Source organism: Dendrobates tinctorius, unplaced genomic scaffold, assembly GCF_039654945.1.
Source record: "Dendrobates tinctorius isolate UK_male_01 unplaced genomic scaffold, ASM3965494v1 ptg000175l, whole genome shotgun sequence".
In the NCBI taxonomy this organism is placed as follows: domain Eukaryota; kingdom Metazoa; phylum Chordata; class Amphibia; order Anura; family Dendrobatidae; genus Dendrobates; species Dendrobates tinctorius.
This window is the reverse complement of record NW_027361842.1, coordinates 8,092,071-8,115,000: the sequence shown is the minus strand read 5'-3', so window position 1 is coordinate 8,115,000 and position 22,930 is coordinate 8,092,071. Positions and strand designations below refer to the sequence as shown.

The following is a 22,930-nucleotide window of genomic DNA, read 5'->3' as shown; positions in this document are numbered from 1 at the left end:
CTCCTGTTACCCTTGGGAAAATGAAAAAATTGGGGACTAATTGATCATGTTTCTGGAAAAAATACGATTTTTTTATTTTCATGCCCTGGCATTATAAACTTCTGTGAAGCCCTTGGGGGTTCAAAACGCTCACCTCACATCTAGATAAGTTCCTTAGTGGGTCTAGTTATCAAAATGGGGTCATTTGTGGGGGGTTTCCACTGTTTAGGTACATTAGGGGCTCTCCAAAGGCAACATGACACCCGCAGACCATTCCATCAAAGTCTGCATTCCAAAACGTCACTACTTCCCTTCCGAGCCCCGACGTGTGCCCATACAGTAGTTTTCTCCCACATATGGGGTATCAGCATACTCAGGACAAATTGGACAACAACTTTTGGGGTCCAATTTCTCCTGGTACCCTTGGGAAAATAAAAAAATGGTGACTAAAAGATCAGGTTTGTGGAAAAAATACGAATTTTTTATTTTCACGCCCGGGCGTTATAAACTTCTGTGAAGCACTGGGGGGTTCAAAGTGCTCACCACACATCTAGATAAGTTCCTTGGGGGGTCTAGTTTACAAAATGGTGTCATTTGTGGGGGGTTTCCACTGTTTAGGTACATTAGGGGCTCTCCAAAGGCAACATGACACCCGCAGACCATTCCAATCAAAGTCTGCATTCCAAAACGTCACTACTTCCCTTCCGAGCCCCGACGTGTGCCCATACAGTAGTTTTCTCCCACATACGGGGTATCAGCATACTCAGGACAAATTGGACAACAACTTTTGGGGTCCAATTTCTCCTGGTACCCTTGGGAAAATAAAAAAGTGGTGACTAAAAGATCATGTTTGTGGAAAAAATACAAATTTTTTATTTTCACGCCCGGGCGTTATAAACTTCTGTGAAGCACTGGGGGGTTCAAAGTGCTCACCACACATCTAGATAAGTTCCTTGGGGGGTTTAGTTTACAAAATGGTGTCATTTGTGGGGGGTTTCCACTGTTTAGGTACATTAGGGGCTCTCCAAAGGCAACATGACACCCGCAGACCATTCCAATCAAAGTCTGCATTCCAAAACGTCACTACTTCCCTTCCGAGCCCCGATGTGTGCCCATACAGTAGTTTTCTCCCACATACGGGGTATCAGCATACTCAGGACAAATTGGACAACAACTTTTGGGGTCCAATTTCTCCTGGTACCCTTGGGAAAATAAAAAAATGGTGACTAAAAGATCATGTTTGTGTAAAAAATACGAATTTTTTATTTTCACGCCCGGGCGTTATAAACTTCTGTGAAGCACTGGGGGGGTCAAAGTGCTCACCACACAACTAGATAAGTTCCTTAGGGGGTCTAGTTTCCAAAATGGTGTCATTTGTGGGGGGTTTCCACTGTTTTGGTACATCAGGAGTTTTCCAAACGCGACATGGTGTCCGATCTCAATTCCAGCCAAAAACGTCAAATGGCGCTGCTTCCCTTCCGAGCTCTGCCATGCGCCCAAATAGTGGTTTACCCCCACATGTGGGGTATCAGCGTACTCAGGACAAATTGCACAATAACTTTTAGGGTCCTGTTACCCTTGGAAAAATAAGAATTGAGGGTGAAAAGATCATTTTTGTGGAAAAAATATGATTTTTTAATTGTACCGCTGTACGTTATAAACTTCTGTAAAGCCCTTGTGGGTTCAAAGTTCTCACCACATTTCTAGATAAGTTCCTTGGGGGGTCTAGTTTCCAAAATGGGGTCACTTGTATGGGGTTTCCACTGTTTAGGTACATCAGGGACTCTCCAAACGTGACAAGGCGTCCAATCTGAATTCCAGCCAATTTTGCATTGAAAAAGTCAAACAGCGCTCCTTCCATTCTGAGCTCTGCCATGCACCGAAACAGTGGTTCCCCCCCTCATATCAGGTATCTGCGTACTCAGGACAAATTGCACAATAACTTTTGCAGTCCAATTTCTCCTGTTACCCTTGGTAAAATAAAAAAAATTGAACCTGAAGTATTTTTTTTATGAAAAAAAGTTAGATGTTCATTTTTTTTTAAATATTCAAAAAAATTCCTGTGATGCACCTAAAGGGTTAATAAACTTCTTGAATGTGGTTTTGAGCACTTTAAGGGGTGCAGTTTTTAGAATGGTGTCACTTTTGGGTATTTTCTATCATATAGACCCCTCAAAGTGGCTTCAAATGTGATGTGGTCCTAAAAATAAAATGGTGTTGTAAAAATGAGAAATCGCTGGTCAACTTTTAACCCTTACAACTTCCTAACAAAAAAAAATTTTGGTTCCAAAATTGTGCTGATGTAAAGTAAACATGTGGGAAATGTTAGTTATCAAGTTTTTTGTGTGCCGTATCTCTGTGATTTAAGGGCATAAAAATTCAAAGTTGGAAAATTGCGAAATTTTCAAAATTTTCGCCAAATTTCCGTTTTTCTCACAAATAAACGCAAGTTATTTGAATGAAATTTTACCACTAACATGAAGTACAATATGTCACGAGAAAACAATGTCAGAATCACCGGGATCCATGGAAGCGTTCCAGAGTTATGACCTCATAAAGGTACAGTGGTCAGAATTGTAAAAATTGGCCCGGTCATGAACGTGCAAACCACCCTTGGGGGTGAAGGGGTTAAAAGGAACATGCCTCCTGACTGCCACCTGTTGCACCTGAGCGACACACAGTTCTTGCAAAAATTAAGAGACCACTTTCAAATGTTCAGTTTGTCTGATTTTTCTCTTTATAAGTATATTTTTGAGTAAAATATAACTTGTTATTTAAGTCTATAAACTTCTGACGTCTCCGAGTTTCCAAGCAATAAATTTTGTATTTTTCTTCTGTCAAAGAAAAATGGTCAGAAATAAAGAAAAAACAGTGCTTTCAGACCTCAAATAATGCAAAGAATACAAGTTTATAATCATTCAGAAACAACAATACTAATGTTTTAACTCAGGAAGAGTTCTGAAATCAATATTTTGTGGAATAACCATGATTTTTAATCACAGCTTTCATGCGTCTTGGCATGCTTTCCACCAGTCTTTCACACTGCTTCTGGATCAAAAATTTAAGCAGTTCTTCATTGTTTGATGGCTTGTGACTATCCATCATCCTCTTGATTACATTCCAGAGGTTTTCAGTGGGTTTCAGGTCACAAGAATGGGCTGCCCAAGACAGGGTTTTGATGTGGTGGTCTCTTAATTTTTTTTACATATATATACTGTGTATATTATATATATATACTAGATGGTGGCCCGATTCTAACGCATCGGGTATTCTAGAATATATATGCAGTTTATTTTTGAAGATTTAATAATAATGCAACCCCCAATCCTGATATGTATGGTTCTCTAACCCCCAATCCTGATATGCATGCTACCCCTCAACCCCCTATCCTGGTATGCATGGTCCCCTGACCCCCCAATCCTGGTATGCATGGTCCTCTCACCTCTCTTTCCTGGTATGCATGGTCCTCTTACCCCCCTTTCGGGGTATGCATGGTCCTCTCACCCCCCAATCCTGGTATGCATGGTCCTCTCACCCCCCAATCCTGGTATGCATGGTCCTCTCACCCCCCAATCCTGGTATGCATGGTCCCCTCACCCCCCTATCCTGGTATGCATGGTCCCCTCACCCCCCCTATCCTGGTATGCATGGTCCTCTCACCCCCCCAATCCTGGTATGCATGGTCCTCTTACCATCCTTTTGGGGTATGCCTGGTCCCCTCACCCCCCAATCATAGTATGCATGGTCCCCTCACCCCCTTATCCTGGTATGCATGGTCCCCTCACTCCCCTTTCTTGGTATGTATGGTACTCTCACACCCCAATCCTGGTATGTATGCTCACAGTCACCCCCCTTTCCTGGTATGTATGGTCCCCTCACTCCCCAATCCTGGTAAGCATGATATCCTCACCCCCCTTTCCTGATATGCATGGTTCTCTTACCCCCCTTTTGGGGTATGCATGGTCCTCTCACACCCCCAATCCTGGTATGCATGGTCCCCTCACCCCCAATCCTGATATGCATGGTCCCCTCACCCCCAATCCTGGTATGCATGGTCCCCTCACCCCCCTTTCCTGGTATGCATGGTCCCCTCACCCCCCTTTCCTGGTATGCATGGTCCCCTCACCCCCCTTTCCTGGTATGCATGGTCCCCTCACCCCCCTTCCGTGTAGCCGCGACCAATCTAGGTTATTCTCACCTTCCGACGGCCTCCTGTCTTCTTTCCACGCGCCCGGCCTCGCGTTCCCAGTAATGCTTTGCGGCTTAGACCGCTGATGACGTCGGTCTTCTTTCTCGCTCTCGCGAGAGTGACGTCATCAGCGGTCTAAGCCGCAAAGCATTACTCGGAACGCGAGGCCGGGCGCGTGGAAAGAAGACAGGAGGCCGTCGGAAGGTGAGAATAACTTTTTTTTCTTTTAATTCTCTTTTTTACAGATTAAGGCTGGCCTGGCGGCTGCGAACAAACAGCGGCAGGCGCAGCTTACCGTTACAAACAGCTGCGCCTGTCGCTGATTGGTTGCGGCCTGGCGGGGGCCTGGCGGCCGCGACCAATCAGCGGCCCGCGATTTCGGTTACAGACAGACATGATAAGGCATTATATATATATATATATATATATATATATATATATACACATATATATATATATACACACACACATTATATATATATATATATATATATATATATATATATATATATATATATATATATATATATATATATATATATATATATATATATATATACAGTGCCTACAAGTAGTATTCAACCCCCTGCAGATTTAGCAGGTTTACACATTCAGAATTAACTTGGCATTGTGACATATGGACTGTAGATCAGCCTGGAAGTGTGAAATGCACTGCAGCAAAAAAGAATGTTATTTCTTTGTTTAATTTTTTTTTAAATTGTGAAAAGTTTATTCAGAGGGTCATTTATTATTCAACCCCTCAAACCACCAGAATTCTGTTTGGTTCCCCTAAAGTATTAAGAAGTATTTCAGGCACAAAGAACAATGAGCTTCACATGTTTGGATTAATTATCTCTTTTTCCAGCCTTTTCTGACTATTTAAGACCCTCCCCAAACTTGTGAACAGCACTCATACATGGTCAACATGGGAAAGACAAAGGAGCATTCCAAGGCCATCAGAGACAAGATCGTGGAGGGTCACAAGGCTGACAAGGGGTACAAAACCCTTTCCAAGGAGTTGGGCCTACCTGTCTCCACTGTTGGGAGCATCATCCGGAAGTGGAAGGCTTATGGAACTACTGTTAGCCTTCCACGGCCTGGACCGCCTTTGAAAGTTTCCTCCCGTGCCGAGGCCAGGCTTGTCCGAAGAGTCAAGGCTAACCCAAGGACAACAAGGAAGGAGCTCCGGGAAGATCTCATGGCAGTGGGGACATTGGTTTCAGTCAATACCATAAGTAACGTACTCCACCGCAATGGTCTCCGTTCCAGACGAGCCCATAAGGTACCTTTACTTTCAAAGCGTCATGTCAAGGCTCGTCTACAGTTTGCTCATGATCACTTGGAGGACTCTGAGACAGACTGGTTCAAGGTTCTCTGGTCTGATGAGACCAAGATCGAGATCTTTGGTGCCAACCACACACGTGACGTTTGGAGACTGAATGGCACTGCATACGACCCCAAGAATACCATCCCTACAGTCAAGCATGGTGGTGGCAGCATCATGCTGTGGGGCTGTTTCTCAGCCAAGGGGCCTGGCCATCTGGTCCGCATCCATGGGAAGATGGATAGCACGGCCTACCTGGAGATTTTGGCCAAGAACCTCCGCTCCTCCATCAAGGATCTTAAGATGGGTCGTCATTTCATCTTCCAACAAGACAACGACCCAAAGCACACAGCCAAGAAAACCAAGGCCTGGTTCAAGAGGCAAAAAATCAAGGTGTTGGAGTGGCCTAGTCAGTCTCCTGACCTTAACCCAATTGAAAACTTGTGGAAGGAGCTCAAGATTAAAGTCCACATGAGACACCCAAAGAACCTAGATAACTTGGAGAAGATCTGCATGGAGGAGTGGGCCAAGATAACTCCAGAGACCTGTGCCGGCCTGATCAGGTCTTATAAAAGACGATTATTAGCTGTAATTGCAAACAAGGGTTATTCCACAAAATATTAAACCTAGGGGTTGAATAATAATTGACCCACACTTTTATGTTTAAAATTTATTAAAATTTAACTGAGCAACATAACTTTTTGGTTTGTAAGATTTATGCATCTGTTAATAAATCCTGCTCTTGTGTGAAGTTTGAAGGCTCTAACTTATTTGCATCTTATCAAACCTGCTAAATCTGCAGGGGGTTGAATACTACTTGTAGGCACTGTATATATATATATATATATATATATATATATATATATATATATATATATATATATATATATATATATATATATATATATATATATATACATACATACATACACACATATATACCGTACATTGGTCTAAGCTTGCTATGGTGTAGAACATAGGATGCACCCAAGGTTTTGGTTTGCTTGCACTGGCCATCTCGAAAGTTCGTTTATAAGCCAGTGTCAATTTTCAGAGCATATATATACACTGTATGTATATAACACATTTTACTTTTACAAAAAATACAGAAAAATATGCTAAAACACTTAAAAATTCCTAAACCATAAAACACACCAGTCTCAAGTCAGACAAAAACAACAAGTGCCACTATAGATTTTTATGGTCAATTCCTATAAATAATGATCCAAATACAATAATTGGAAATATCTCATGCTGGGTAATAAAAACACCCATAAACCAGGGAATCTGAGTGCAAGAGGTATAAGGAATCTAACACAAAACACCATAGCAGAGATGATTTAGCTCTATGTGTTTCACTGTTATTGCAGCTTCAACAGGGTTATCTCAGCAATTTTAAGAACTCTCAAACAAATGAATGGAAAGAGCCACGGTTGCATGAACATGTCTCCCATTTCTGACAGTGAGCAGTTGGGCCCATTTTTCAACGTGGATGCAGATCCCAGTGGTGGAAAGTGGGTATCCTGTGTCCTGTATCCACGTTTGAGATGGGAAAATTACTTTAATGTTATGCAATGCTGAACAAAAGGTAACAAAGACAAACAATATACTCATTTCATGCACTTGAGTGGAGCAAGGCTGCAATGCCAGACTCAAACAATGGGGGGCGCTGTTCCAGGAAGAAAGCAGCCATGCTATTTTCTAATCTCGAACACCCCTCCTGAAACCAGCAATGAATAGTTGAAATCCCCGAGATAAAAAGAATTAGTGAACAATACAAAATATTAGGAAACCTATTCACATTCTTCTGCCGTCGACTATAGTGACTTGATAATTCTTTTCAGCTCCTCTTAAAACCCCGACGCAATGCTGTAAAGCTAAAACTTCCAATCGACAAAACAGCTTTGAACTTCCTATCATAAAGGAGACGTTTGTGGAAAATCCTTTAGGTCTTTTGTGAACCAGAGAAAAACGTTACCGTCTTAACGTTGCCAGTTTTAGAGGAAGAATAAATCCAATTTCTTGTTCCTGAATAATCTTTCTAATGTTTTGTGCTCATTAAAAAAACTACACGAAGGACATTGGCTGTCAATTAGAGAATACTCCGTTTAAAGGTCAAAGAAGAAGGGGAGAAAAAAAATAACCGGCTAGGTACTCAAGCAAAATTTTCCCTAAAGAAAACCTTTATGAAGAGCGATGCAACAAACACGGAAAATCAAATGGAATATGTTCATAATAAGGGAGAAGGGAAAAAAAAACTACCGGAAAACTGAAGATAATGGAAAACTGCCTATCTAAAGCACTGCATGGTCTCACCATAGTAGCAGCCTACTAAGCGACGTTGGGGATATTGGAGGAAGTTAGGTGGCGTTTCTCAAGGCTTCAGTCACGTGGCCACAGACTACCAATGTTGTCACTGAACTAGAGTCCTCCAAATATTTTTGATAAGGTCACCATCAGGGTAAACATCTTGAGATGATAAAGATATTCAGGATCCTGGTCCAAAGGCCACATCGGTAATCCACAGCCGTCAGACCAAAACCAGGCGAAACAGCACCTACAGGTGCATCTCCCAAAATTAGAATATCATCAAAAAGTTAATTTAATTCAGTTCTTCAATAAAAAAACACAGGTATTACTGACCTGGCAATGTGCTTTTTCATAACCCATGACGGCACCACGAGAGAGGGAATTCGCCTTTCAAGAACAGGAAACCTTCAAGACAAAAAGGGCGGCTCCTCTCTCCGCATCAGTTGTTCTACATGGCACGAGAGTAACTCCGCAGATTAGTGAACACACAAAATAATACATCCATATCTACATTTAATCCTATCTATCCACACTCAAGGAAGTGTCTAATAACTAAGATTCACTGAACCAAAATGAGTGATCAAATAGGGAGGGAATAAAAGGGTGCCGTCATGGGTTACGATAAAAACACATTACCAGGTAAGTAATGCCCCTGTTTTTTCAGTCAACCATGACAGCACCACGAGAGAATTTCAGAGATTCATAGTCTTAGAAAGGGACCACAGCCTGTAGAACCCTTCTCCCGAATGTGAGGCCAGAGGAGGCAGACAGGTCTAACCTATAGTGTTTGAAGAAAGTGGAAGGACAGGGCCATGTGGCCGCCTTACAAATCTGGTTGATGGAGGAATCCGCTCTTTCCAACCAGGATGTCGCCGTAGCTCCCGTGGAATTGGTCTTCAGACCTTCAGGAATGGCCGAACCTGCACTGACATATCCTAGTTTGTTGGCCACTCTAACACACCTTGCTATAGTTTTTTAGATACTCTAAAAGAAATCACGAAAGGTTGATGATCATAAAAATACCGACAAGAAATATTCAAATAAAATTGCCTTTATTAAATAAACAGTGGCAAACAGTAGTACTGTATAAAAAACGTACATGTATCAGGAACGTACATAAGACAGTACATAAGAGAAAGAGATATATATAATCATATATATGAATCCAATATAATAAGTGTCGGATCAAAGGAAAAAAGGATAGAAAATTATTGATCACAAACAGAATTATTAAAAATATTAAAATAAATGTGATCACATAAAAAGCCCCCAAAAAAGAAAAAGTAGATACCAAAAAAAAATATTAAAGGTGTACAAAAAATATATAAAGCAGCCACAAGTGAATTACATCAAAAGCAATAATATTATAGATAGATAGATAGATAGATAGATAGATACATGCAAAAAGTAGGGAAAAAAGCTGGCAAAAAATAAATTTGTAACCAATTCATGTGAGGAGAAATTGCTCCTCAGTAGTGACAATTCAAGTGCAGCAGTATCAAAACCAAGAAAGACAATTAGAGCTTTTGAACACTAAAAGTGCAAGGTGCCAATACAAGGGGAAAAATGGGGCACTATACCTTTAAGGTCAGCAAGGTCCTAGATGACGTGCACACCCCGACGTGCGTTTCGGAAATCAATTCCTTTCTTCGCACCACTGATGCTCTCGTGTTTGGAACTGGGCCCATTTTACCGCTGGTATACAGGTGGTTAGGGACCCCTACAGCGACATCTGTTGTGAATTCCCTTGCTCGGACTTCTGAGCCGGAGCTCCCTCTGCTCGTTACTGGGAGTATTGGATCTGGCCAGGTTGATGGAAGTTTGCCACCTGACGATGATAATTGGGAACCTGGGATTACTGACTGGGAGCATATAATTGAGCAGGCTTCCCTTGGTTGTTGCTGGTGATTTCCTCCTTGTGCATTTGGAGTTCTTTTGTCTCCTGCCTGATCTGCAAGGTTCAATTAAGTGATTCTTTTGCTAATCCTTTGCATCTAATCTGGTTGTGCCTTTTTTTTTTGCTTTCTACTTTGTTGCTAGGGTTCAGTGTACTCCCTGCTGGGGGCAGCGCTGGGCCTCGCTCATATGTTACAGCTTGTGTCAGTTTGTTCAGTCCCCTGTTATGTTAGTATCTTTTGCTTTGTTTCCAGTTCATACCAGAGTGCTGATCTAGCAGGGGTGAGGTCATGTGGCCTCAGGTTTTTTGTATATCAGAGGTGTTGGATTTTTCTAGGGTTTTGTGCGTGATTGCAGACAGTATCTTTCCTGTCATGTACTGTCTAGACAGCTTGTTCAGTCTGTTCTCTGCCTGTGTTTGTGTTTCATCTTGTCTCACCGACAATATATGTTTGGGGGCTATCTATTCCTTTGGGGATCTGCTCCGGGGCAGTTTAGATTTCACCTTTCTGGCTTTATGCTTAGTTAGTTCTCCGGCTGTGCCAAGGCGTCTAGGGCATAGTAGGAACGCTCCACGGCTACTGCAAGTTGTGTTGATAGGATCAGGGGTCTGTAATCCGCTTAGTTACCAACTTCTCTGGTTTTCTGGTGGCTTAGCGTGTTCCTGCCATCCTCCTCGGTGACCCATTCATAACACACATTGCTTCTCGGATTTGCCATTGATGTCGAAATTAGATTTATGAAATTTTTTTCTTTTTCTTCTGGAAGGCGATATTCCTTTTTTACTGAGTTCAATACCAAGCCTAAAAAGATCTGTGTTGTCACTGGCTCTAACCTGGATTTTTGTAGGTTTAGATGCCACCCCAGAGTCTCTAAAGTGTCTCTGACTATTCTGACTTGCTCCTGGCACTGGAAAACAGAATCCCCCACAATCAGAAAATTATCTAGATAAGGTATCACTAAGACATCCTTCTCTCGGAGATGGGAAGTTACTTCCGCGATCAGTTTTGTAAAAATCCAGGGGGCTATTGCTAGCCCAAACGGGAAAGCCTTGTACTGGAAGTGCTTTACTTGTGACCGAATCTGTACCACCACTCTGAGGAACCTTCGATCTTGCTTGCAGATGGTAACATGATAATAGGCATCCTTGAGGTCCAGGACCGCCATGTAGCAATGTGGAAAAGGAACCTTCACCACTGTCCTCACTGACTCCATCTTGAATGAAGGTATTATCAAAAATTTGTTTAGGGCCTTCAGGTTTATAATGTTCCTGCATGATGCATCTGTTTTTTTTTAATCAGAAATAGTGGGGAATAGAAACCCTTTCCCCTAAGGGAATTTCTTCCAGTACATGTTTTTCCTCTAGGGATAGAATCTCGCTCTCTAGAGCAAATTGCTTTTGTTGGGAAGGTTGCACCGGGGTCTGTAAATATCTCTGTGGTGATGGAGTATGAAATTTTAGTTTTAGGACTGATATGGCGCTATATAAATGCATAATAATAACAATAATAATAATAACAATAATCCTACAATCTGGAGGATCCAGGCACTGGAAGAAATCTCCCTCCTACCAGGGAAAGAAAGTCAATTGGGGGGGGGGGGGGGGGTTTCTTGGTCTCTCAGGCAGGTTTTCCAATGTAGGAACCTCTTCCCCCTCTGGACTGCTTCTCTGGGTTGTCCCGGTCTCTGTATGACTGTCTGCTGGATCTGTGTCCCTTCTGACAGGACCGTAGAAAGGATGGAAAGGGAGCTCTAGGAAAACCCTTCTTTTTATCCCCCATTTTCTCTAGGTTTTCATATAGAGCCGGCCCAAACAGGAATCATCCTTCACAGGGGAGGGAGCAGAGTTTAATCTTTGGCCTGCATGTTCCCTGGCCAACACTTTAGCTAAACCGCCCGATGCCCTGCATTGGCTAACGCCGCTGATTTAGCAGCCAACTTTGCCGAGGCCTCTGCCAGAAATGCTGCTGCAGCCTTAATGGTGGGAACGGCAGCTAGGATGGTGTCTCTCGGAAATCGCTGTTCCAGCTGGTCTTCAAAGTTGTTGTCAGAACACCGCACTGCTCTTGCTCACTGAGCCAGTGCATGTGTCCTGAGTAAGACAAACTATGCTCTAAGATACCTGTGGAGCGGGGCAGCAGCAGTGATGATACGTGCTTCAGACCAACAGGACCTTAAGCACGTGACTGCTGGGGGCGTGGCCTAAACTCCAGAGAGGTAGGAGCTGAAGGAAAACTCCTAGAAGGGTAACTACGGGACAAAGTTACCAAGGGGCATAGACAGGTACGTAAACCAGGTCAGGCCAGGGTCAAAGCACTAGATAGCACGACAGTACCAAAGGATTAGACAGAACGGATAATCAGGACATAGCAGGAGTCAGAAACCAGAGAAGCAGATACACAGTACAGAATCAAAAGGCAAACTCACAACGGGGGACAGAACCGGATCAGAACCATAGAATCAAGCTAGTAGACAGGCACAAGGCACTGGCACACAGAGGTCACCACATTCAGCCAAGGGCAACTGTTATGAACAGGTCACCGAGGAGGATGGCAGGAATAGGCTAGGCCACCAGGAAACCAGAAAGGTTGGTAACTTAGCGGATTGCAGACCCCTAATCCTAACAACACAACTAACAGTAGCCGTGGAGCTTACCTACGACGCCCTAGATGCCTCGACATAGCCGGAGAACTAACGAGGCCTAAAGGAAGAAAGGTGAAATCTAAACTGCCCCGAAGTAGAACCCCAAATAAATAAGATAGCCCCCAAACATATATTGTTGGTGAGACAAAATGAAACAAACGCAGGCAGAAAATAGACAGAGCAAATGATGGGGCCCGAACTGACTAGATAGGATTGCAAAGGATTAGCAAATGAACAACTTAACTGAAAAAATGCAGGATCAGGGCAGGAGATATCAGACCTCAGAATTCACAGGAAAACTAATCACCAGCAGGGATTGAAGGAAGCCTGCTGACTTAAATACTCCAATCAGTAACCCCAGATCTCCAATCATCATCATCATCATCATCAGGTGGCAGACCTCTATCAATCCAGCCAGCTCCACTACCCACAGTAACCACGAGACGGAGCCCTGACTCAGAAGTAAGAGAATTCACAACAGGCAACAGTATAACTGATGGGGATTGGAGCTTCCCAGGGCCATAAGAAGCTCTCCCCGAACCAAAGAGAGGCCACAATAATTAACCCCAGGTGTGCAGGTCAAAGCCTGCACTGGGCTCAAGACATTAACCCCTGGCATGCAGGTCAAAAACCTGCACTGGGATCATGACAGTTGTCCAGCCAGACCTTTAAGAATCTAGTCATGCCTGTGGCTGCAATGGCTGGTCTTAAGGTTCCAGCAGAAAATTCCCAAACTGCCTTAAGGAAACTGTCCATCTTCTTGTCCATAGGCTCTTTTAGCAATCCCAGATCTTCAAACGGGAGGGAAAACTTCCTTGAAATCTTGGACACAGCAACATCTAACTTTGGGACTTTATCCCAAGAGGAGCATGGTACTTCCACAAACGGATATTTTCTTTTAAGGGACATGAGAACTTGCACCTTTCTGTCCGGCCTTTCCCATTCTCTCTTTATGAGGCTCCGAATCTGCTCATTCACTGGAAAGCTCCTGCACTTCTTTCTCTCCAAGCCTCCAAACATAAGGTCCTGGGCTGATCTTTTGGCCTTCGGGTCCACTAGGCCCATCGTGGATCAGACAGCTTTAATTAACGTATCCGTTTCCTCAACCGGAAAACAGCATCTTTCCTCTAAACTGCTGTCTGTTTGGTCAGAGTCTCCCAAATCTGACCCTGTACACTCCTCTGGTGTTGAAAGGGATGGACTGAGCCTCTCCCCCTACTGTTACTTTCTGTAGGGGCCCCCAGTGTGCTAAGTCTTCCGTACTTCAGACCAAATTAACGACCTTAGATTTGTCGAAAAATTAGGGGACTTCCTAGGGACCCCTTACTCTCTGTCCCACTAATAAAAGAGAGAGGCAGAGATTGAAGAGAGACAGCCAGAGAAAAAAGAGAAAGAGAAAACAGACATTAGCGTACTGCACTTTCTCGTAGATCACTCACCACGCGGACACTTCATATGGGTATCGGATCTGGAGGTTGGATGATGTCAGAAAGGTCTCCCCCGTAGACTATCGACACCTTTCTAGTACTATAATGGTCCGCCCATGTGGCGCCCGAGTGGCCTCCACTGCTGCTGCGACGCGGCTGCTGGGGTCCTTGCTTCTGGGGCAACTCCTGTTGCTCCTGCACTGGCTGTTGCTCTGGTGTCTGAGCCTCCATGTTGCCATCTGCTGACTGCCGGTGATCCCTGCCCTATCTTTTTTTTCTATTGGTGGCCCCAGTGGGATCCCCATCCAGATGACTTCCAGCGTGCGATTGAGCTTCATACATCACCGGAACACGACTTACGGGACGGGCTCTTTGACCCACGCGTCATCGGAGCGTGACTTCCGGTACGCGCCACTGGAAGCAACTCCTTGTACACACGCTCCTGATGAAGGAAGGACCAATTGCGCCAATGGGTGAGCTTACTGCAGCCGCCGCTTCTTACTAAACCAGGCCGTCATTGACTCTGCCAGGGAAAGTGAGGTCTGGACCCGATGTCCCGGAGTCCAGCCCATAATCGCTCAGGAAGGCCAAGGCGCTACCGGCACCTTGGCGGTGGCCGTAGCGGACAGTTGTCAGCCAAATCTGACCACCCCAGGCATCCTCTTCCTATATTTCTTTCACCTGAGCACCGATGTGTTCCCGGGCAGCATGGCATGGCAAAAAGCCTCCCCACGCTTCGCTCAGGGAGGGCACGATATCTTGGCCTCCGAGGCGCTACCGGCATTGGGCGACAGCCACAACAGACTTCGATCTGCCAAACCCCGGTCATCCCTGGCTCAGGCATCCTCTTAACTTCCTGATGTTATCTTGAGGATTCCCTATCAAAGACAGGAAACCACCTGATGCAGAGAGAGGAGCCGCCCTTTTAATTTTGAAGGTTTCTTGTCCTTGAAAGGTGCAGTCATGGGTGACTGAAAACGTGAAACTCAAATATTATATAGAGTAACTACAAACATATTGATCTATTTCAAGTGTTTATTTCTATTAATATTGATGATTATGGCTTACCGCCAATGAAAACCCAAAAGTCATTATCCCAGTAAATTATAATAGCTTACAACACCAGCTTGAAAAAATGATGGCTCCCCAAACCATCACTGATTGTGGAAACTTCACAATAGACCTCAAGCAGCTTGGATTGTGTGCCTTTTCACTCTCCCTCCAGACTCTGGGACCTTGATTTCCAAGGCCTAGTGTGAAGTATCCACAATCAATGATTGTTTGGGGAGCCATGTCATCTGCTGGTGTAGGTCCACTGTGTTTTATCAAGACCAAAGTCATCTACCAGAAAATTTTAGAGCACTTCATGCTTCCCTCTGCCGACAAGCTTATTGGAGATGGAAATTTCAATCTCCAACAGGACTTAGCACCTGTCCACGCTGCCAAAAGTACCAATACCTGGTTTAAAAACAACAGTATCACAACGTAGACAAGCTGATTGCTGCTATCAAAGCAACCTGGGCTTCCATAACATCTCAGCAGTGCCATGTACTAAATTTCTATCTCTTCTTCCACACTTACTCTCACCATGCTGACATATGCCCTAAAAGTTTTGGCTCCATTACTCCGCACTCTCCTTCACTAGCCGCAAACTTCAGCACCATCAAACCAAATAATAATCTCTCCTTCCCTCTTGCCTCCCCACCTGACCTCCTTCTGCTGACCTCCTCCTCAACATCACTGCTCTCCTACTAAAACATAAAACAAGCCACCCACTCTCCTTCTCCCACCTGCTCTCTCTGCTTCTCCTCACTGTTGGCGACATATCTCCCAATCCGGGACCCCAGATGTCATACTTCCCATTATTACCCCCTTCTATCGCTGCCAACCCAATATAAACACCAGAAATCTTGTCCACTTCAAAATTTGTGCCCTTGACGCCCATCACCCTGCTCCCTCTCTCTGGATCACTCTGGAATCCCCGCTCCATCTGCAATAAACTCCATGTGATTCACGACCTCTTTACCTCTCGTAATTTTTCCTTCCTGAGCTTCACCAAAACATGGCTGACACCCTCCGACAAAGCCTCCCCTGCTGCGCTATGTTACAGCGGCTTTCACTTCACCCACACTACTCTGGCAGCAGACATGGTGGAGGAGTGGGCCTTCTCCTTTCTTCCAACTGTACCTTTAATCCAATCCCACTCTTCCCTCCCTTATCCTCCCCTCTTTTGAAGTCCACTCTGTACGTATCTACTCTCCCTGTAACCTCCAAGTGCCTGTCGTATACCGACTCTAGGCCCGACCACTGTCTTTATTGACCAGTTCTCCACCTGGCTTCATTTTCTCTCTACTGACATTCCCAACATCACCATGGATGACTTTAACATCCCCATTGACACACACCAGTCAGCAGCCTCAAAACTTGTGTCGCTCACCTCATCTTTTGGACTTACTCAATGGTCCTCCTTAGCCACCCACACACACGACCATCTATTCACGTTCTCATCACTGTCCTCCTCACCTGTCACAAATGTACACAAACTTGCACACCCCGCAGGAACCTCGCACATCTAGATACTTGCACACTCTCTGACTCTATTCTACCGCTGTCCTCCATTTCTTCACTCCACGACAAAGACACTGCCACTAGTTTTTACAATGCCACTCTTTCATCAGCTCGGTCGCCCCTGTCATGCAAAGCAGAGAGCGACAAATCAAACGCAGGCACAATAACATCACTAAAAAGCTTTGGCAAGTATACAAAATTGCAGAGCGGCATTGGAAGAAAACGCATTTGCAAGATGACTACACCGCATTCAAATCAACTCGGACCTCTGCTAAACAGGCCTACTTTACCTCCGTTGTATCTTCCTTATCCCACAAGCCTAAACAGTTGTTCAATACTTTTAACTCCCTCCTCCGCCCACCACTGCCCCCTCTCTACCAAGGACTTTGGTCTATCTTATTTTTGAAGTGCATGGCAAACAAGTCAAGTCTTTGTTGTCTGACCACCCACAACCCCTTTGTATACCAGACAAATGCCCTAACCTCATAACTTCCATCCCCAAAATGACCGGAGAGCTTGCTCATCTTCTCTCCAAATCTCACCTCACCACTTGTGCACTTGACCCCATCCCATCTCCTCCCCAACCTCACCACCACACTTATCCCATCCCTAACCCATCACTTCAACCTATCACTAACTTCTGGTACCTTCCCCACTGCTTTCAAAATGCCACAATCACACCTATCCTCAAAAAGCCATCCCTTGACCCGAGCGCTATTTCCAGCTATCTCCCCATATCTTTGCTCCCATTTGCTTCCAAACTCCTTGAGCAGCACATATAATCAGAAATGGAACAAATTATATAGAAAATAAGAGTCAAGCACTAAAAATAGATTAGGATCATATAAAAAAATTGTGCAATAAAGACAAAATAGTAAATAATATTGACTTTTTTTTATTGAAATAGCAAATGATAAAAAATAAAAATAAATGGAGCACGTATCTTGAATTGAAATATAATATCCTACATAGCGGATTATAATATAATAATTGGTAGACTAGCCCAAAAAATGCATTCACAATGTATAAATCAAAGATAAAAATATTGTAAAAATCTTATGTATATGCAAATCCCAAGAAAGCACCAAAAATATTTTTTTTATAAATATATCATAAAAAATAAACACAAAAAAATATTAAAAACCAAATTATTGCAAAAAATAAAGTACTACCAAAAAGGGGGGCTCACGGTGTAAAATGTGATATGATAGGTCACAAGATCCAATAATAAATATAAGCAAAAATTGACTCAGTGCAAAAACATATATATTATGGGTTTATATATATATTTGCAAGGAGTCACTTTTTGCAGACAATTTTGTAGCACTTAGTCACTTTATTATATTTCATTATTGTTGCTTTTTTGTAGTGACATTCATATTTATTATTGTATCTTGTGGCCTATAATATCACATATCTATTGCAGCTAAACAAAAATTTCCAACACAGAGTATGCCGATTAGATTGTCTCAAGCCCACTGCCACGTCACGGTGAAACCTCCCAATGCGTCCCTGACCTTAAAAGTACAGTGGCCAGCCCACAACACATCTGCTGCCTTGGAAAGCCCCATGGCCCCAGAACATTATTTCTAATGACAAGCTTACAAGAATATTGCAAAAATGAAAATTTTTGAAGCTTAACTTGACTGTAGTCATGTAAAAAAGCATACTTAGAATATCTACATTTAAGTGACCATCCGAAGCTTCTTGTGGCCCCCACAGTGACCCCCCCATGGCTCTTTAGCTAGAGTTTACCCACGCTTATGTATGAGACTTATTATAGCTTCCTGCAGACATGATGCAGAAACCAGACAAACACAGATCGGCAGAGAATTTATATCTGTTATATGATTAGAATCATCAGAAACTAGATATAATGTATTTTTAGACTTTTGTTTCTTTTAGGATCATGTCGTGATTCATGCAGCTGCCTTAGATCCATAGGTGGCTGCGGCCATTGTCAAGCCACATCAGAAGAAGCATCAACACATTTTTACATACGAAACCACATGGGTGGAAAGATTTAGCAGCTTCTAGGAACTGTCGAAGGACCTGCTAACACCATCTGTGAGCATACAGGAACAAAAAAACCCCAAAATAAAAAATCTAAATGAGTTGGGTGTTTCGGACATATATTGCAGATTTTGCATTTGTAATTGCAACCTATGGCACACGCCAGAAGTGACCCCTTTAAGTGAGTCCATAACATAGCTGACTGATGGCAGCTCGGTTTTAGAAACTTGTACACACTACTTTCCCACTAGTTTTTCAGCCTGATATGTGTAGTAATTAAACAAATAAGGAAAAAGCCAGCTCACTGCAGTGTGAAAATGGTCCAGGAGGAGAAGAAGGCGTCTGTGCTTGTACGCAGCAGAAATGGCAAAAAGGAGGAATCCAGATTCAAGGGATAAGACTTCCCTATATTAGTGAATTAACTCAAATCCATAAGTTTAAGATCAAAAACAGATGATATCGTCACAGGGACTGCATTGCAAAGAAGCCAAGTGTGCGGCTGGTGTGATACACCCGTAATCATGACAACCCGTAATCATGACAACACCATAAAAGGTAAGGCGCATACACACAGTCAGTCATTTCGGTAGGCACAGCACATAATTAGTTGTATCAAGTTAATGAAATTTAACCAGATGTGGGCAAATCTTTGAGAACAAGAGGTTTAAATGGGTTAAAATTCCAAAAATAAGTAGCAGTGATCTTCTTCATAAATGTATGTTAAGAGACTGATGTATGTACTAGTATGAACTATGAAGGCAAAAGATGGTGTGTTTGGTCCTGCACACTCACCTGGTTAGTATGTGATGTTGTCTCGGTGTATGTATCTATCTTACACAATGTAGTTCTTGAAGCATTCAAATTGCATTTTGAAAAATATAGTAACTTCCCCCCAGATTTTCTACAGAATTTCACTGAAGTTGTATCATTTCTTATTTGCACTAATTGTTTCTGCTTTAATGATCAATTTCATTTACAAAAGACAAAAGCTTCCATGGGAATGAAATACTCCCCTTCTCTCCCTAATTTAGTGATGAGTTGGTGGGAGGAAATATATATTTACAGCAAGAATATCGCTATGTATCGTAGTACTTGGAAGATGTAGGAGCGAAACGGTTCTCAAGTTGTAATCCAGTGTCAGTAACTGTACTTTACTTGTAGTTTCCATATAGAGCAGGGTGCAACCAGCCAAAACATGATGGCCCATGGATCAATATCTGCATGAAAGGATCCATGGATAAGGTGCTTTGGTACCACAGTGCCCCCCTTTATGAACATACCTTGGTTCCCCAGAGTAAACTATATAACCCCACAAAGCTGTAAAAAACCCATGTCTTCATACTTCTAATCTTTGTTCCCACACACAAGTAAATTCCAGTTCCCATACCCTGAAGAAGGACGAGAGCCTGAAAAGTTGCTTCGTGTAATTTTGCCACAGAGGTATCTCAACTGCCATGGATTTAAACAAATGCAATTTCATCTCTTCACGTCATTCTCTATGGTGGGAATTATGTTCATTACCAAGGTTTAGAAGTCACATAAAATCTTCTTAGCATTATTAGCTGCTGGGGAAAACTATCTGCTATGATAAAAAGGGATCTCTGCTCGTCAAGCTTTAGTTAGGACATAGACAAAAGCAGTAGAAGCATGGAGGAAATTGTACAGCAGTTCTGAGCAGTGTAGATATGAAACCTACTCTGAGGTGAGGTAAGAGACATGTTAGAAAGCTCAGTAAGACCTTTCTTTGTCCACCTCGGCTGCTCATTACTCCTTCCCACTTTTTTACCTAAAGAGTGTAACAGGTTGCATAACCTGACCCCTTACTGAGCTAACAGTTCAGAAAGGCAAAGTTGAGCTGTATTTTTTCAGCCCAGATGGCAAGCTAAGGAGACAAAAGGGAGAGAACGAATTGCCTCATAAGTGGAGAAAGAAGCAGAATTCTCACATAAGAAATCACTGTAAATTGGCATGCACTATTAATTTAGGAAAAGTTTGTTGGAAGTACAGTTTTACTTTAATGTCTTGTATAGATTTAATAAAAAGTATTTTTTGCAAGAGGATTTCATTTAAAAATTTTTTGGACAGTTTAGTGTCTATATACTCTAAGTATCACAGTACATACAGTGGGGAAAAAAGTATTTAGTCAGCCACCAGTTGTGCAAGTTCTCCCACTTAAAAAGATGAGAGGCCTGTAATTGACATCATAGGTAGACCACAACTATAATAATAATATTAATAATAATAATAATAATAATAATAATAATAAATTGTATTTCTATAGCGCCGACATATGAGAGTAAAACTGAGAAAACAAATCCAGAAAATCACCTTGTCTGATTTGGCAAGATTTATTTAACAAATTATGGTGGAAAAGAAGCATTTGGTCACCTAAAAATATGCAAGATTTCTGGCTCTCACAGACCTGTAACTTCTTCTTTAAGAGGCTCCTCTGTCCTCCACTCATTACCTGCAGTAATGGCACCTATTTGAACTTGTTATCAGTATAAAAGACACATGTCCACAACCTCAAACAGTCACACTCCAAACTCCACTACTGTGAAGACCAAAGAGCTGTCGAAAGACACCAGAAACCAAATTGTAGCAACTATTTAAAAGACCCATATCTCTAAAACTGTGTGGTAGAGTTAAAAAAGAGCAAATAGTGCATCATTAAGGGGAGCGTGAATAAAAAATAAAAAGAGCATAAACTGGACACTTGAGCTAGGGACAGGTGCTTATTAAGACTATATCAATGATCAAATTGTCATAAAACAACTTAGAAAATGGTTAAAGAGATAATACATAAAAGTTACAGACTCTGCCATTACACAAACTTACTGACTAAATCACCAGTGACTTATTCTACAGTTTGCTATGTACAATGATATACAGAGGATGTAGAAGCCAAAAAGTAAGAAAAAACTTGCATTAAAACATCTGCAAAGTAAAACAAAAGCAGCAAAAATGTGTCCATAGGCTGAAGAGTGCCACAAGCTAGAACATCTTGTGTTTTTACAAGCATTTTCTGGGGCATACTGGTCTGATGGCAATCGGAAAAATAAATCCACCAGGGAAATGCTGGACTGCAATCTCCCAATTTATGTTAGATTAACCATTAAAACTGTCTACCCCAAATTGTGACAATTGTGCAGAATTACCATATCACCCAAGAGAAGCTGGGAGCGGTAGTGCAGAGAAAGCAGGTGAGCGTCAGTTTACAAACCGCTGCATAGTAACCTTGCGGAATCCACCAGTTTTAATACATACGCTCGTATACTCCATCCTTCCAGCCGCTGCAGCGGTCTCCAGTCTGTGTCCCGATCGATCTCCAGTCCGTGTCCCGGTCGATCTCCAGTCCGTGTCCCGGTCGATCTCCAGTCCGTGTCCCGGTCGATCTCCAGTCCGTGTCCCGGTCGATCTCCAGAACTGTTTCTGAAATAACCCAGTAACTTATTCCTCAGATGGTGGTTCCCGAGATTACATCGGAGAGGTTCTTTCTGAGCTTTCTCCCGGGTATTATTTCCGCAGGTGGATTAAGAGAAGGATTAGAAGTCAGTACTTTTATTTGATCTTTTAAATCAGATGTAACTGATGGCCACATGCATTTTTGCATTTTATATTGATTTCTTTTAGATGTCTTCCTCTAACAAAAAGGAAAAATGGACTTTTTTTTTTTTTGCTTTAATTTTATTTATTATTTTCCATATTTCAGCTTTTATTGTCAGAATAACTTTGTATCTTAGAAATTGCTTCAAATAAGGCTACTTTCAGACTAGCGTTACCGGGCGCAGCGCACAGCTGCCGCTAAGTTCCGCCCCCGCCCCCTCCGGTCAGCTCTTCCTCATCGCATGATGCTGCATGCGATCAGCATACCCTATATTTAGCTTTGGGTACGCTGGTACACTTTTGCCGGCGCATACGCCCTTTTGGCGCTGCGCCGAGCGCACAAAAATGCAACACAGTGCGTTTTTGTGCGCTCGGCGCAGTGCCAAAAGGGCGCAAGCGCCGGCAAAATCATACCAGCACATGGCCAGCATACCCAACGCTAAATATAGGGTACGCTGATCGCCTGCAGCATCATGCGATCAGAGGAGGAGCTGACCAGAGGGGGTGGGGCTGGGGGCAGAGCTTAGCGGCGTCCGTGCGCTGCGCCCGGTAACACTAGTGTGAAACTAGGCTAATAAATAGATTACGGTATAATAAAATAGCTCCGTGATGTTCATCACTAATGCGTTGTTCGGATAGAGATGCACATGGGCGACCACCTCCACATTCACAGCTGTGGAAATTGGGGCCGTGTTTTGGAGATAAGAGCACGTTTTAGAGAGAGAGTCCACAGCGAGCCAATATTTATGGCATACCACGTGGATAGGACATACATTTTTGTGGCTGAGGCCGGGATACAGAGTTATAAAATCCAATCCGCCTCTTGTCAAATGTCTTACTGGTCACATTCAGCTAAACTGGTGACCCCTTTCCCACATTAGGTAGAGCCGATGTGTCCATGCACCATGGACTCTGCGACATAGTAGATCATCTGTCATTGGCACATGGACAACTCTACAACCAATCCAGATTAAC

At 43.0% G+C, this 22,930-nt stretch overlaps 1 protein-coding gene across 4 annotated transcripts in view; it reads right to left on the bottom strand.

Moving 5' to 3' along the window:
- Positions 1–22,930, bottom strand: part of FUT8 (fucosyltransferase 8) — a 316,159-nt gene that overhangs the window by 170,804 nt on the left and 122,425 nt on the right. For 3 of the 4 annotated variants that reach the window (XM_073551365.1, XM_073551366.1, XM_073551364.1), the window contains one exon: positions 21,617–21,781. The exons of the other annotated variant lie outside the window; for it this stretch is intronic. In XM_073551365.1, the coding sequence (XP_073407466.1) occupies positions 21,617–21,781 (165 nt within the window). The remainder of the gene's footprint in view (positions 1–21,616; positions 21,782–22,930) is intronic. 4 annotated transcript variants of the gene reach the window in all.